Raw genomic sequence first — 16,281 nt, forward strand, 5'->3', positions numbered from 1 at the left:
TGGCAAATGGATTAGCAAAATTTTCTCGCCCCGAATGTCTGGTTCATTATGTAGACGACCTATTACTGCAGACAGACACCAAGGAAGAGCACATTGAGCTTCTGTCCGAACTCCTGGAATTGTTACATTCCATTGGCTGTAAAGTCAACCCCAAAAAGGCCCAGATTTTGGAAGAAAAAGTGGTATAGTTGGGAACAATTATCACGCACGGTAAACGCGAGATCGAGCATAAAAGAATTGACTCGATCGCTAAATTGCCCCTTCCCCAGAACGTTTCAGCCCTCCGGTCGTTTTTAGGACTGGTTGGCTACTGCCGAAACCACATTGACGGTTTCGCCAGCAAGGCAGCACCCCTCTCAGACCTCCTAAAGAAGGGAGCCCCCTGGGAATGGCTTCCGCAGCATATGGATGCTGTGGAATCATTAAAACAGGCGCTCATAGCCGCCCCCGCACTACAAGTTCCAGACCCGCTTTCCCCTTACGCCATAGAGGTAGCGACCACAGACCGCACCCTTTCAGCCGTGCTCCTGCAGGAACGGCACGACCAGCTAAGACCCGTGGCTCATGCCTCCCGACTTTTAGATGCTGTGGAGCAGGGATTTTCAGCCTGTGAGATTCACCTGCTCGCAGTTTTCTGGGCAGTCCAGTACTTTTCATATGTTACCGGACTGAACCCCATCACAATTCTGACCGAACACACCCCCACCCAACTTTTACTGGACGGACGACTCAAGGACGGTACAGTTAGTCAGATTAGATGGACCCTTCTCTTGCAGGGACGGGACATCACTGTGAAAAGGACAAAGACACACACCTACTTAGCCGACAATTTACAGTACCCCGGAATCCCCCCATGAATGTGAAATTCTCTCTCCACACCACAACACAGGCCCCTTTATCGCCAAAACCCCCCCCCAGAAAGATAGGTAGTTCAACCCAGAGCCCCCAGCACACAGACACGTGTGAGCCCATAAAGATATATGTGGATGGATCTTCCACAGTCTTGGATGGGAAGCGCATAACAGGTTGCGGTATATATGTCGAGGACGTGCAGGGACGCGCCCTCGAGGAAATCGCATTAAAATTACCCGGACACTTAGGCGCGCAGGCAGCAGAGCTGCGGCCATCGCGTACATAGTAGAGCACCCAGATTCCTTCCCCAGCCCAGCAGACATATACTCAGACAGCCTCTATGTCTGCAACAGCCTCACAGATTTCTGCCCCTGTGGAAAGCAAGAGGATTTGTTTCCGTGGATGGGAAACCACTCCCCTCAGCCCCATTGCTCCGCCACATTTTAGAGAGAGCCCAGAACAGGACTTTTGGGATCATCAAAGTCCATTTATAGGTCCATTGCCCCCTTGCAGGAATGGCTATAAATATGTACTTGTGGTGATTGACACATTTACAAAATGGGTGGAAACATTTCCAGCCCGCACCAACACTGCAAAAAATCACAGCCAAGATTCTAACCCACCACATCTTTACGAGATGGGGACTCCCCCACAGCATTGAATCGGACCAAGGCTCCCATTTTACGGGACGGGTCATGCAGAACGTCCTCACGATATTTGGCATCACCCAAAAATTCCACATTGCATACCACCCACAGTCGAGTGGTATCGTGGAGCGCATGAATCGGACCCTAAAAACCACCCTCAGAAAAATGGTCCAGCAGAACAACACCACTTGGGGCTCAGTCCTCCCCTTTGCGCTGATGTTTTTGCGTAACACTGTTTCCACCTCCACAGGTTTCACCCCACACACCCTCATGACCGGACGCCCCATGAAAGGGACAGAATACTTGTTAGGTTTAGACCTGACCAGCCCTGAAGTCACGGCCCTCACTCACGAGAAAGCCGTGGAACAATTAGTGGCAAATGTAAAAACGACTCAGTTAGCAGCCGCAGTAAAATTGGGCACCAAAAAGAAACAGAGCAAGGCTTGTTTCGATAAGGCAGTGCATGCAACGGAGTACTATATCGGCCAGCAAGTGATGCTGTCTGTATATAACCCCAGCACATTCCTGTCACCTAAATACTCGGGTCCGTACTCCATTGCGGACAAAGTAAGCCCATCCGTTTACAAAATAAAATACCCCAATGGTAAGACTGCGTGGTTTCATATAAACCAGTTAAAGGTTTATGGAGCACAGTCGAACCACGCACACCACGTCATGCTTGACGCAGCAGACCACACCCCGCCCACAGCCAATGTAACCCGACCAACCCTCGCCATGTCCAGCCCAGCCACGGACTCGACCTCGACTCCACCCCCGAAATATACACTCCGCCCCGGAACGCCCACAGACAGCAGCAGCAGAGACAGCGACTGTGACTCGGACGATAGCCACATCACGCCTCCCTACTATCCCCATGCAACTGGACCCACACCCAGCGACTCCAACTACGATCCCAGTGATCCCTTCCTGATCACTTTTCTAAATAAACCCCACCACCGACCACCGAACCACACTGATGACCCCGATTCTGTCCCCACACAACTAGACACCAATTATTGGCACCGTGACAACTCATACCGACTCGTCCGCAACGACGAGAGCGGCCCCAACTCACAACACGCAGCCCTTTCAGCCCTAATCCACTCCAGAGTTTGGCACCCGGGAGAAGGTGACGACCTTGGGTCTGACTCCCAAGCCACCAACCCCTTTGCGATCCTGTTCGCAACCGAGAACTGAGGTGTCCACATGATGTTTAAAGGAACCGCTTGGGAAAAGTGTTGTCCTTCCTGATGGAACCTGCAGAATGTTTTATGTTGTTTGTACGTTTGTTAAATGTTGTTTGTCCGACAGGAGAATTTTTTCTCACTGCCACACACCCATTCGGCCGAAACCTCTGAGGACTTGCCCTCAGAGACCCACCGTTGCCACACGCTTGTTCAGCGGAACGAGCTTAGCTGCAGATACTGGTCAACAGACCACACGCTTGTTCAGAGGAACTAGCTTTTCAGCTGATTTTTGTTCGGGTATCAGACGCCCGATCGTAACTGCCCTTCTGGTTCGAAGGAAGAACCACTACGGCAGCCCCACCACGATGACTACATTTTTGCCCGTTCTTGTCGGTTGCTCAGGCAGTGGAGAAACGGCGTGAGACCCGCCCTGCCTGGGGACCCCCCCCGCTGGTCAAACACGCACGGGTAGGGGAGATACGGCATTGGTAGCCGTCCTACCCGGGGACTCCACCCAAATCTTACCCGTCGCGGCCCATACGCACCTCATTTTGACATTTTTCATTTCAAAAAGTTTTTGTTTGTTTCAGGAACCTTTAGGTTGCCGCCATCTGCTATTTACATCCTGGAACATTGGGATGGTAAATCAGCACTGGTCCCTCACTGGGAAGTGTGCCGTGTCCTAAAATTTGTTTTTGAAAAAAAAAAATGAGGGAGTCACACATAGTGACCAATTATAAGGGAATAATTGGCCCCAAAGGACAGACACACTAACACACCGGATATTAAACCAAGGTAGTTACAGATACTCTGCTTGTTTCTACAGAACGCCAGAAGCTCCAGGATCGGAGAAAATAAAGAGAAGAGAAGGAAAGAGGACAGCCATGAGGACTTCCTTCATCGTAATCAACATTTTGTTTTTGGACATTTGGTTGCGCGGGAACGCGAACCCCATGACTTCAAACCTCCCAGCCGTCAATGTTTCACTGCCTCGCAGTACCCAGAGCCCAGTCACCAGCGACACTGCATCATCCTGGTGTGCCAGGTTCATAACCTGGTACTCCCTGTCCTACGTGATCGAAGCACTGTTAGCGTTGGTGATACTCTGCTGTGCAGTGCAGACTATGCGCCTACGTAAATGGAGAAGGAGAGCGTACCGCGCTCGGACCCCGGTATATAGGATCAGATCCCCTATATTTGGTTTGACCAGACCCCCGACCCCTGCGATCTATAATAAAATAATAAAGTGCATTCACCTGCGTTTATTGTTGTTGTTGTAAATAAAGAAATGTACAAAAACTTTTTCATGAAAAAAAAATTGCATGATCCTGAGCTTGACTGCCCAGCCAGGAAAGATTATATGAAATGCTGTGATGTTGTTGTATGCTTGAGGAAGGTGGAATAATGGAATGTTTAGCGAGTGTAGTATACTAAGGATAAGTTAGAGGTTCCAAGTTTGTTATTTTGTAATGCATGTCCCTGTCTGACATAGCGCCCTCAGAATTGTTAGTTAAAAATTTTTGTGCATAGCTATGGTCAGTGCAGAGGCCATGTAGGAGGTGCCCCCCCCCCGTAACAAAAAAATGAGGTGCCACAAACGCATTGCCGGTGGAGGTGGCAGAGGCGGGCACGATAGTGTTATTTAAGATGTATCTAGACAGATACATGAATGGGCAGGGAGCTGAGGGATACAGATCCTTAGAAAATAGGTACAGTTTTAGCTCGAGGATCTGGATCGGCGCAGGCTTGGGGGGCCGAAGGGCCTGTCTCTGTGCTGTGATCTTTCTTTGTTCTTTGTTCTTTCTGTCTCTCTCTCTCTCTATCTCTCTTCCTGGCCCTCTTCTCTGTGCCTGTCTTTCTTTTTTCTGTCTCTCTCTCTCTCTCTCTGTCTCTCTCTCGTTCTCTCTGTCTCTCTTTCTCACTCTCTCTGTCAGCCCCTCTCTGTCCCACTCTGTCTCTTTTTGTCTCTGTCTCTGGCTCTTTCTACCTATCGCTTTCTGTCTATATTGATCTTTTTCTCTCTGTCACTCTCTGTCCCTCTTTTGCTCTCTTTCTCTTTGTACCTCTTGCTCTGTCTTTCCCTCTGTCTCTTTCCATCTGCCTCTATATCCCTCTCCCTCGCTTCTCTTCTGCCTTTCTACCTCTCTTTCTCTCTCTCGGTCTCTCTGTCTCCTATCTCTCCCACTTCACTCTCTATCACTCTCGCTGTCCCTCTCTCTCTGTCACTGTCTCTCTTTGTGTCTGTCTCTGCCTCTCTCTCTCTGTCACTCTCTTTGTCCCTCTCTCTCTGTCACTGTCTCTCTCTCTGTCCCTCTCTCTCTGTCACTGTCTCTCTCTGTGTCTGTCTCTCTGCCTCTCTCTGTCACTCTCTGTCCCTCTCTCTCTTTGTCACTCTCTGTTCCTCTCTCTGTCACAGTCTCTGTCCCTCTCTCTCTGTCACTGTCTCTCTCTCTGTCTGTCTCTCTGCCTCTCACTCTCTGTCACTCTCTGTCCCTCTCTCTCTCTCACTCTCTCTTTCTGTCCCTCTCTCCCTCTCTCTCTCTGTACCTCTCTCTCTGTCACTGTCTCTCTCTGTGTCTGTCTCTGCCTCTCTCTCTCTGTCACTCTCTTTGTCCCTCTCTCTCTGTCACTGTCTCTCTCTCTCTGTCCCTCTCTCTCTGTCACTGTCTCTCTCTGTGTCTGAATCTCTGCCTCTCTCTCTCTGTCACTCTCTGTCCCTCTCTCTCTTTGTCCCTCTCTCTGTCACTCTCTCTGTTCCTCTCTCTGTCACAGTCTCTGTCCCTCTTTCTCTGTCACTGTCTCTCTCTCTGTCTGTCTCTCTGCCTCTCACTCTCTGTCCCTCTCCATCTCTCTCTCTCTCTCACTCTCTCTCTCTGTCCCTCTCTCTCTAACTCTCTCTCTCTGTCTCTCTCTGTCACTGTCTCTCTCTGTGTCTGTCTCTCTGAGTCTGTCTCTCTGTCCCTCTCTCTGTCACTGTCTCTCTCTGTGTCTGTCTCTCTGTCCCTCTCTCTCTGTCACTCTCTCTGTCACTGTCTCTCTCTGTCTCTTTCTTGCTCTGTCTCTCTCTCTCTCTTTGTCTCGCTCTGTCTCTCTCTTTGTCTCGCTCTGTCTCTGTCTCTCTGTCTTTCTCTCTCTGTCTCTCTCTCCCTCTCTGTCTCTCTCTCTCTGTCACTGTCTCTGTCTCTTTCTTGCTCTGTCTCTCTTTCTTTGTCTCTCTCTCTCTCTCTGACTCTCTCTTTCTTTCTCTCAGTCTTTCTCTCTCTGTCTCTCTTTCTTTCTGTTTTTCTCTGCTTTCTCTGTCTATCTCTCTCTGTGTGTGTCTCTGTCTCTCTCTGTCTCTCTCTGTGTCTCTCTGTCTCTGTCTCTCTCTCTGTCTCTCTCTCTCTCTCTCGGTCTCTCTCGCTCTCTCTCTGTCTCTCTCTCTCTCTCTCCCCCCCCCCCCCCCGTCTCTCTCTCTCGCTGTCACTCCCTGTCTGCCAGTCTCTCTCTGTCTTTCTCTCTCTGTCTCTCTCTCTCTGTCTGTCTCTCTCTCTCTGTCACTGTCTCTGTCTATTTCTTGCTCTGTCTCTCTCTTTCTTTGTCTCTCTCTGTCTCTCTCTCTCTCTCTGACTCTCTCTCTCTTTCTTTCTCTCAGTCTTTCTCTCTCTGTCTCTCTTTCTTTCTGTTTTTCTCTGCTTTCTCTGTCTATCTCTGTGTGTGTGTGTGTCTCTCTCTCTCTCTGTCTCTCTGTCTCTCTCTCTGTCTCTCTCTCTGTCTCTCTCTGTCACTCCCTCTGTCAGTCTCTCCCTCTCTCTCTGTCTCTCTCTGTCACTCCCTCTGTCAGTCTCTCCCTCTCTCTCTGTCTCTCTCTGTCAGTCTCTCTCTCTGTCACTCCCTCTGTCAGTCTCTCGCTATCTGTCACTCCCTCTGTCAGTCTCTCGCTATCTGTCACTCCCTCTGTCAGTCTCTCTCTCTCTGTCTCTCTGTCACGCCCTCTGTCAGTCTCTCTCTCTGTTTCTCTCTCTCTCTGTCACTCCCTCTGTCAGTCTCTCCCTCTGTCTCTCTCTCCGTCACTCCCTCTGTCAGTCTCTCTCTCTCTGTCACTCCCTCTGTCAGTCTCTCTCTCTCTGTCTCTCTCTGTCACTCCCTCTGTCAGTCTCTCCCTTTCTCTCTCTCTCTCTCTCTCTGTCACTCCCTCTGTCAGTCTCTCCCTCTCTGTCTCTCTCTGTCACTCCCTCTGTCAGTCTCTCTCTCTCTCTGTATCTCTCTCTCTCTGTCACTCCCTCTGTCAGTCTCTCCGTCTCTGTCTCTCTCTGTCACTCCCTCTGTCAGTCTCTCTCTCTCTCTGTATCTCTCTCTCTGTCACTCCCTCTGTCAGTCTCTCTCTCTCTGTCACTCCCTCTGTCAGTCTCTCTCTCTCTCTGTCTCTCTCTTTCACTCCCTCTGTCAGTCTCTCCCTTTCTCTCTCTCTCTCTCTGTCACTCCCTCTGTCAGTCTCTCCCTCTCTGTCTCTCTTTCTGTCACTCCCTCTGTCAGTCTCTCTCTGTCACTCCCTCTGTCAGTCTCTCCCTTTCTCTCTCTCTCTCTCTGTCACTCCCTCTGTCAGTCTCTCCCTCTCTGTCTCTCTTTCTGTCACTCCCTCTGTCAGTCTCTCTCTCTCTGTCACTCCCTCTGTCAGTCTCTCCCTCTCTGTCTCTCTCTCTCTGTCTCTCTCTGTCACTCCCTCTGTCAGTCTCTCTCTCTGTCACTCCCTCTGTCAGTCTCTCGCTATCTGTCACTCCCTCTGTCAGTCTCTCTCTCTCTGTCTCTCTGTCACTCCCTCTGTCAGTCTCTCTCTCTGTTTCTCTCTCTCTCTGGCACTCCCTCTGTCAGTCTCTCCCTCTGTCTCTCTCTCCGTCACTCCCTCTGTCAGTCTCTCTCTCTCTGTCACTCCCTCTGTCAGTCTCTCTCTCTCTGTCTCTCTCTGTCACTCCCTCTGTCAGTCTCTCCCTTTCTCTCTCTCTCTCTCTCTCTGTCACTCCCTCTGTCAGTCTCTCCCTCTCTGTCTCTCTCTGTCACTCCCTCTGTCAGTCTCTCTCTCTCTCTGTATCTCTCTCTCTCTGTCACTCCCTCTGTCAGTCTCTCCGTCTCTGTCTCTCTCTGTCACTCCCTCTGTCAGTCTCTCTCTCTCTCTGTATCTCTCTCTCTGTCACTCCCTCTGTCAGTCTCTCTCTCTCTGTCACTCCCTCTGTCAGTCTCTCTCTCTCTCTGTCTCTCTCTTTCACTCCCTCTGTCAGTCTCTCCCTTTCTCTCTCTCTCTCTCTGTCACTCCCTCTGTCAGTCTCTCCCTCTCTGTCTCTCTTTCTGTCACTCCCTCTGTCAGTCTCTCTCTCTCTGTCACTCCCTCTGTCAGTCTCTCCCTCTCTGTCTCTCTCTCTCTGTCACTCCCTCTGTCAGTCTCTCTCTCTCTCTGTCTCTCTGTCACTCCCTCTGTCAGTCTCTCCCTCTGTCTCCCTCTCTCTGTGTCTCTCTCTCTGTCACTCCCTCTGTCAGTCTCTCCCTCTCTGTCTCTCTCTCTCTCTGTGTCACTCCCTCTGTCAGTCTCTCTCTCTGTCTCCCTCTGTGTCTCTCTCTCCGTCACTCCCTCTCTGTCTCTTCCTGTCAGTCTCTCTCTCTCTGTTTCTTTCTTGCTCTGTCTCTTTCTCTCTCTGTCTCTCTCTCACTCTGTGTCTCTCGCTCTCCCCATGCCTTATTTTCTCTCTCCCTCTCTCCCCACCCCCCTGAGGTGCTGATGTTGCGAATTCTCGCAATCCTCAGTTGAATTGTCAGCCTGTGCCAGTGTGTGTGTGTGTGTTTATTGAGAAGCAGCCAGCAGAGATGCTGCAGTAAGGGAGGAGGGCGGTCTCGCAGACGCAGTGCTGCTCCTAGCCAAAGGCAGCAAGTCACTCCCTTTCGCAACCCCTCTGTGCACTTGGTAGGTCCTGTATCTCGAGATTTTACCCTCCCTGCATTACAGAGAACGGCTTCATTTTCCCCTCCCTCACCCTGCTCGCAGGCCTCGGTGACAGACGCTCTCTCGATCTGTGTTTGTGCATTTGCTTTGTGCCAAATCACTGCGAGCACTGGGCTCACAATGAAACCATTTTTAGCGCAGTTCTCTGTCCTGCTCGCCTTTGTCCACTGCACCTGTGCCGATGAAAACATCTTGGAAGGTGAGTGCTCGTTTCACCCTGTCCAACTCAAATTCGATAGAAATGTTTGTGCTTTAAGCTATTTCAATAGAAATAGAAAAACAAGACTTGTTATCCTGCCTGCAAAAATAGGCAGTGTGCAGACCCAGACCAGAAAACAGGCTTTAATTGCAGAGTTATATGGGTTTTATTGAGAAAACATGTCACAACACAACCTTCATTTCCCTGCATCATGCAGGCAAGATGGTTCTTTCCAGTAATGGGTCATTGCTAAATATCTTTAATTAAAATAATTTGTTATTGTCCTTGCTAAATAAATGTTCCAATTGCAATGTTTCCGTTTCCAGGGATTTTTCTGGCTCCGAGCATTATTTAACTGAATCATTTTATTAATCTCTCTCTCTGTCATCCCTTGAGCAAATGGGGGAAGCTTTTGTTTTGATCTGTGGATGAGGAGGAACCTTTTTCTCTCTCCCTCATTCACGTCTTGTGTGTCTGCGACAGGCGGGATTTAAACCCTCCCCCACTGCCACCCCAACCCCAGCACCTCCCTCACTGATCTGTCCTTCTAAGCCCCTCCATGACCGACCAACACCCTCTCCCCCCCCCCCCCCCCGCCCGGGATGGGTCTTGCAGCATCAGGACCTGGATAGCTAACCTCACATACTCCTTGATCTGGGTGGGGCTGTGTTTGAAAGGAACAGGGGCCGTGTTCTTCGGGGCGGGGCTGCGTTTTTTTGGAGCGGGGCTGTGTTTTTCGGGGAGGGGCTGTGTTTTAATGCAACGTGACTGTGTTTGAATGGGATAGGGCTGTGTTTTTAAAGCAGAGAGCTGTATTTTAATGGGATAGCCCTGTGTTTTTATGGGACCAGGTTGTTTTCAAAAAGGACAGGGTTGTGCTTTTATGGGATGGACTGCGTGTTTTAATGCGATGGGACTGTGTTTTAATGGGGTGGGCAGTGTTTTTAAGGGATAGGGCTGTATTTAAAAGGGTAAGAGCTGTGTTTTGTTGGGATGTGGTTGTGTTTTTATGGGATGGGCTGTGTTTTCATGAGATGAGACTGCTTTAATGCAATGTGACAGTGTTTTAATGGGATAAGGTTGTGTTTTTTTAAAGCAGAGGACTGTATTTCAATGGGATAGGCCTGTGTTTAATGTGATGAGGTTATGTTTTTGTGGGATGGGGCTGTGTTTGAATGGGATATGGCCCTGCTTTAATGGGATAGGACTGTTTTTAAGGGATAGGCCTGTGTTTTTATGGGATGAGGCATAGTTTAATTTAGATGGGGCTCTGTTTGAATTCGACTGCGCTGTGCTTTTATATGATGGGGCTGTGTTTCAATAGGACAGGGCTGTGCTTTCAATGGGATAGGGCTGTTTTTACACGATGAGGCATGGGTAGGGGTTGTGTTTTAATGGGCTAGGGCTTTATTTGAATTGGACAGGGCTGCATTTGAATTCGTTCAGGCTGTGTTTAATGGGATAGGGCTGCGTTTTTATGGATAGGTACTGTGTTGTAATGGGATTGGACCATGTTTTAGTTGGACAGGCTGTGTTTTAATGGGACAGGACTATTATTAAGGGATGGAGCTGTGTTTTAAATGTGATAGGGTTGTGTTTTAGTGGGGCAGCAGTGTTTGAATAGGACGGGACTATGCTTGAATGAAGCAGGGCTGAGTTTAAATGTTAGGGCTGTATGTGAATGGGATAGGGCAATATTTGAATTGGATATGTCTGTGTTCAATGTGAGGGCTGAGTTTTAATGGGAAGCAGGTGAATTTGAGAGTTAGGGGTATCTTTTATGGGGCGGTGCTGTGTTTGAATGGGAGGAGGCAATTTTTGCGGGTTCGTGTTGTGTTTTAATGGGGTAGGGCTGTGTTTTATGGAGTGGTCCTGTGTTTTACTGGTATAGGGCTGCGTTTATCTGGGGTAGGTCTGTGTTTTTCTGGGGTAGGGCTGTGTTTTTCTGGTGTAGGGCTGTGTTTCTCTGGGGTAGTGCTGTGTTTCTCTGGGGTAGTGCTGTGTTTCTCTGGGGTAGGACTGTTTCTCTGGGGTAGGACTGTATTTCTCTGGGATGGGCTGTGTTTCTCTGGGGTGGGGCTGTGTTTCTCTGGGGTGGGGCTGCATTTCTCTGGGGTGGGACTGCGTTTCTCTGGGGTAGGGCTGTGTTTCTCTGGGGTCGGGCTGTGTTTCTCAGGGGTAGGGCTGCGTCTCTCAGGTAGGGTTGTGTTTCTATGAGACAGGGCTGTGTTTTCATGGGATACAGTTGTGTTTTACTGGCATAGGGCTGTGTTTCTCTGGGGTAGGGCTGTGTTTCTATGAGATATGGCTGTGTTCTGATAAGATACCGTTTGTGTTTGAATGGGATGGGCTTGTGTTTACGGGGTTTGGGCTTGTGTTGAATTGCTTAGGGTGACGATTTCAAAACAGAAGATGCTGTAAAAGCCCAGCAGGTCTAGCAGCATCTGTGGAGAGAGAAATCGAGCTAACGTTTCGAATATGTATGCCTTCTTCAGGAGAGGAGTCTGGAGAAGTGCCACACGGGCTCGAAACTGAACATTCAAAACTCTCTGTCATCCAATGAGCAAATGGGAGAAGCTTTTGTTTTGATCTGTGGATGAGGAGGAACTTTTTTCTCTCTCCCTCATTCACGTCTTGTGTGTCTGCGGCAGGCGGGATTTAAATCCTCCCCCACTCCCACCCCAACCCCAGCACCTCCCTCACTGATCTGTCCTTCTAAGCCCCTCCATGACCGACCAACACCCTCTCCCGCCACCCCCCCCCCCCCCCCCCCACCCCCTCCCGGGATGGGTCTTGCAGCATCAGGACCTGGATAGCTAACCTCACATACTCCTTGAGATCTGGGTGGGACTGTGTTTGAAAGGAAAAGGGGCTGTGTTCTTCGGGGCGGAGCTGCGCTTTTTGGAGCGGGGCTGTGTTTTTCGGGGCGGGGCTGTGTTTTAATGGGATAGGGCTATGTTTTTAAAGCAGCGAGCTGTATTTTAATGAAATAGCCCTGTGTTTTTATTGGACAGGGCTGTTTTCCAAAAGGACAGAGTTGTGCTTTTATGGGATGGACTGTGTGTTTTAATGGGATGGGCAGTGTTATTAAGGGATAGGGCTGTATTTAAAAGGATAAGAGTTGTGTTTTTATGGGATGTGCTGTGTTTTCATGGGATGGGACTGCTTTAATGCAATGTGACAGTGTTGTAATGGGATAAGGCTGTGTTTTTTTAAAGCAAAGGACTGTATTTCAATGGGATAGGCCTGTTTTTAATGTGATGAGGTAATGTTTTTATGGGATGGGGCTGTGTTTGAATGGGATGTGACAGAGTTTTAATGAGATAGGACTGTTTTTTAAGGGATAGGCCTGTGTTTTTATGGGATGAGGCATAGTTTAATTTAGATGGGGCTCTGTTTGAATTCGACTGGGCTGTGCTTTTATATGATGGGGCTGTGTTTCAATAGGACAGGGCTGTGCTTTCAATGGGATAGGGCTGTTTTTACATGATGAGGCATGGGTAGGGGTTGTGTTTTAACGAGCTAGGGCTTTATTTGAATTGGACAGGGCTGTATTTGAATTCGGGCGGGCTGTGTTTAATGGGATAAGGCTGTGTTTCTATGGGTAGGTACTGTGTTGTAATGGGATTGGACCATGTTTTAGTTGGACGGGCTGTGTTTTAATGGGACAGGAATATTATTAAGGGATGGGGCTGTGTTTTAAATGTGATAGGGTTGTGTTTTTAGTGGGTCCAGCAGTGTTTGAATAGGACGGGACTATGCTTGAATGAAGCAGGGCTGAGTTTAAATGTTAGGGCTGTATGTGAATGGGATAGGGCAATATTTGAATTGGATATGTCTGTGTTCAATGTGAGGGCTGAGTTTTAATGGGAAGCAGGTGAATTTGAGAGTTAGGGGTTTCTTTTATCGGGTGGTGCTGTGTTTGAATGCTTGCGGGTTCTTGTGTTTTAATGGGGTAGGGCTGTGTTTCTCTGGGGTAGGGCTGTGTTTCTCTGGGGTAGGGCTGTGTTTCTCTGGGGTAGGGCTGTGTTTCTCTGGGGTAGGGCTGTGTTTCTCTGGGGTAGGGCTGTGTTTCTCTGGGGTAGGGCTGTGTTTCTCTGGGGTAGGGCTGTGTTTCTCTGGGGTAGGGCTGTGTTTCTCTTGTGGTTGGGCTGTTTTTATGAGGCCGGGCTGTGTTTTAATGGGATACAGTTGTGTTTTACTGGCATAGGGCTGTGTTTCTCTGAGGCAGGGCTGTGTTATTCTGGGGCAGGGCTGTGTTTCTATGAGATATGGCTGTGTTCTGATAGGATACCGTTTGTGTTTGAATGGGATGGGCTTGTGTTTAAGGGGTTTGGGCTTGTGTTGAATTGCTTAGGGTGACGATTTCTAAACAGAAGACGCTGTAAAAGCCCAGCAGGTCTAGCAACATCTGTGGAGAGAGAAATCGAGCTAACGTTTCGAATCTGTATGACTTCTTCAGGAGAGGAGTCTGGAGAAGTGCCACACAGGCTCGAAACTGAACAAAAGAAACTGGTTGGGTATTCCGAGCACTTTCTGTATCCTTTGAGATTCCAGCATCTGCAGTATTTTGCTTTCATATTGGGAAGGTGGTTAAATGGAAAAGTTCTGTGTTTAAGGGTGAGGGCTGCGTTTTAAGAAGAATGGAATGTGGTTTGAATGGGATAGGGTAGAGATTGAAGGCAATGGGGTTTGAATGGGGGAGGGCATTGTTTGAATTGGATCAGGTTTTGTTTTAATTGGCAAGGTTTGTGTGTAAATGAGGTAGGGGTGTGTTTTAATGGGACAAACTGTATATGACTGGGATGGGGCTGTGTTTTAATGGAATGAAGATGTGTTTAAATGGGTGTGACTGTGTTATAGTGAGACGAGGCTGTGTTTTAATGGGACTTGGCTGTGTTTTAAAGGGATGGGGCTGTGTTTTAAAAGGACGGGCTGTGTTTTAAAGGGACTGAGCTGTGTTTTAATGGGTCTGGGATGGGGATGTGTTTTAATGGGTCTGGGACAGGGCTCTGTTTTTATGGGTCTGGGACGGGGCTGCGTTTTAGTGGGGCGGGGCTGCATTTTGGTGGGGTGGGGCTGCGTTTTGGTGGGGCGGGGCTGCGTTTTGGTGGGGCGGGGCTGCATTTTAGTGGGGCGGGGCTGCGTTTTAGTGGGGCGGGGCTGCGTTTTAGTGCGGCGGGGCTGCGTTTTAGTGGGGCGGGGCTGCGTTTTAGTGGGGCAGGGCTGCGTTTTAGTGGGGGCGGGGCTGCGTTTTAGTGGGGACGGGGCTGCGTTTTAGTGGGGCGGGGCTGTGTTTAATAGAACTGGGACAGGGATGTGTTTTAATAGGTGTGTTTGAATAGAAAAGGGCTCAGTTCTGGCCTTGGGCCGCTGTCTGTGTGGTGTTTGCACAATTTCCCCGTGTGTGCGTGGGTTTCCTCCGGGTGCTCCGGTTTCCTCCCACAGTCCAAAGATGTGCAGGTTAGGTTTATTAACCACACTAAATTGCCCCTTAGTGTCCAGGGATGTGCAGGTGAGGTTGCTGTGTTTACGAAGGTAGGAGGGGGGGGGGGGGTGGACCTATGCAGGATACTCTTTCAGAGGGTCGGTGCAGGCTCGATGGGCTGAAGGGCTTTAAGGATTCTATGATCAGGCTGTGGATGGAGGGCATCAGATTTCAGGTTCAGAGCAATGTTTAAGTGTCACCTTTTCTGTGTCTCTCCCTCTGTCACCCTCTCTCTCTCTCTATCCCATCCCTCCTCTGTGGTTCTCTCTATCTCACTCTCCTTGTTTGGCTTGTTCACCCAATCTCTGTTTTCTTCACCCCGTTCTCTCTCTCTCTCTCTCTCTCGCTCTCACACACTCTCTATCTCCATTGTCTCTATTAAGCCCATGCAGTATTATTGATGATCAGACAGAGATCAGAGTGTCACTAACAGAATAACAGGCTCCCTCTCATTTCCTGTTTCCTATGTGCACTGCCAAGTTTGGCAGAACCTGCAGACTAGAGAGCACGAGAGTATGCACTGGAGAGCATTGCACTGGCACTGCACTGGGGAGCACTGCACTGGAGAGCACTGCACTGGCACTGTGCTGGAGAGCACTGCACTGGCACTGAGCTGGAGAGCACTGCACTGGCACTGCACTGGGGAGCACTGCGCTGGCACTGAGCTGGAGAGCACTGCGCTGGCACTGAGCTGGAGAGCACTGCGCTGGCACTGAGCTGGAGAGCACTGCGCTGGCACTGAGCTGGAGAGCACTTCGCTGGCACTGCGCTGGAGAGCACTGCACTGGCACTGCGCTGGAGAGCACTGCGCTGGCACTGAGCTGGAGAGCACTGCGCTGGCACTGAGCTGGAGAGCACTTCGCTGGCACTGCGCTGGAGAGCACTGCGCTGGCACTGCGCTGGAGAGCACTGCACTGGCACTGCGCTGGAGAGCACTGCGCTGGCACTGAGCTGGAGAGCACTGCGCTGGCACTGAGCTGGAGAGCACTTCGCTGGCACTGCGCTGGAGAGCACTGCGCTGGCACTGTGCTGGGAGCACTGCACTGGCACTGAGCTGGAGAGCACTGCACTGGCACTGAGCTGGAGAGCACTGCACTGGCACTGAGCTGGAGAGCACTGCACTGGCACTGAGCTGGAGAGCACTGCACTGGCATTGTGCTGGAGAGCACTGCACTGGCACTGAGCTGGAGAGCACTGCACTGGCATTGTGCTGGAGAGCACTGCACTGGCATTGTGCTGGAGAGCAGTGCACTGGCACTGTGCTGGAGAGCACTGCGCTGGTGAGCATTGCACTGGAGCGCACTGCACTGGCACTGCGCTGGAGAGCAGTGCGCTGGAGAGCACTGCACTGGGGAGCACTGCACTGGGAGCACTGTGCCGGAGAGCACTGCACTGGCACTGTGCTGGAGAGCACTGCACTGGCACTGTGGTGGAGAGCACTGCACTGGCAAACATTGCACTGGGGAGCACTGCACTGGGAGCACTGCGCTGGAGAGCACTGCACTGGGAGCACTGCGCTGGAGAGCACTGCGCTGGCACTGAGCTGGAGAGCACTGCACTGGCACTGTGCTGGAGAGCACTGCACTGGCACTGTGCTGGAGAGCACTGCGCTGGCACTGTGCTGGAGAGCACTGCGCTGGCACTGAGCTGGAGAGCACTGCACTGGCACTGAGCTGGGAGCACTGCACTGGCACTGTGCTGGAGAGCACTGCACTGGCACTGTGCTGGAGAGCACTGCACTGGCACTGAGCTGGGAGCACTGCACTGGCACTGTGCTGGAGAGCACTGCACTGGCACTGTGCTGGCACTGTGCTGGAGAGCACTGCACTGGCACTGTGCTGGAGAGCACTGCACTGGCACTGCACTGGCACTGTGCTGGAGAGCACTGCACTGGCACTGTGCTGGCACTGTGCTGGAGAGCACTGCACTGGCACTGT

At 50.6% G+C, this 16,281-nt stretch overlaps 1 protein-coding gene across 4 annotated transcripts in view; it reads left to right on the forward strand.

Annotated features, from left to right (window-relative positions):
• The first annotated feature begins 8,521 nt into the window (after nt 1-8,521).
• LOC140410315 (cell adhesion molecule 3-like) overlaps nt 8,522-16,281 on the forward strand; it is a 434,594-nt gene continuing 426,834 nt past the window's right edge. Inside the window, exon 1 of one of the 4 annotated variants that reach the window (XM_072498308.1) lies at nt 8,522-8,856. In XM_072498308.1, the coding sequence (XP_072354409.1) occupies nt 8,778-8,856 (79 nt within the window). In that variant the 5' untranslated portion in view covers nt 8,522-8,777. The remainder of the gene's footprint in view (nt 8,857-16,281) is intronic. The other 3 variants (XM_072498306.1, XM_072498307.1, XM_072498309.1) reach the window with 3 other exon arrangements.

The sequence above is a fragment of the Scyliorhinus torazame genome, chromosome 4 (genome assembly GCF_047496885.1).
Source record: "Scyliorhinus torazame isolate Kashiwa2021f chromosome 4, sScyTor2.1, whole genome shotgun sequence".
NCBI classification, from domain to species: Eukaryota; Metazoa; Chordata; class Chondrichthyes; order Carcharhiniformes; family Scyliorhinidae; genus Scyliorhinus; species Scyliorhinus torazame.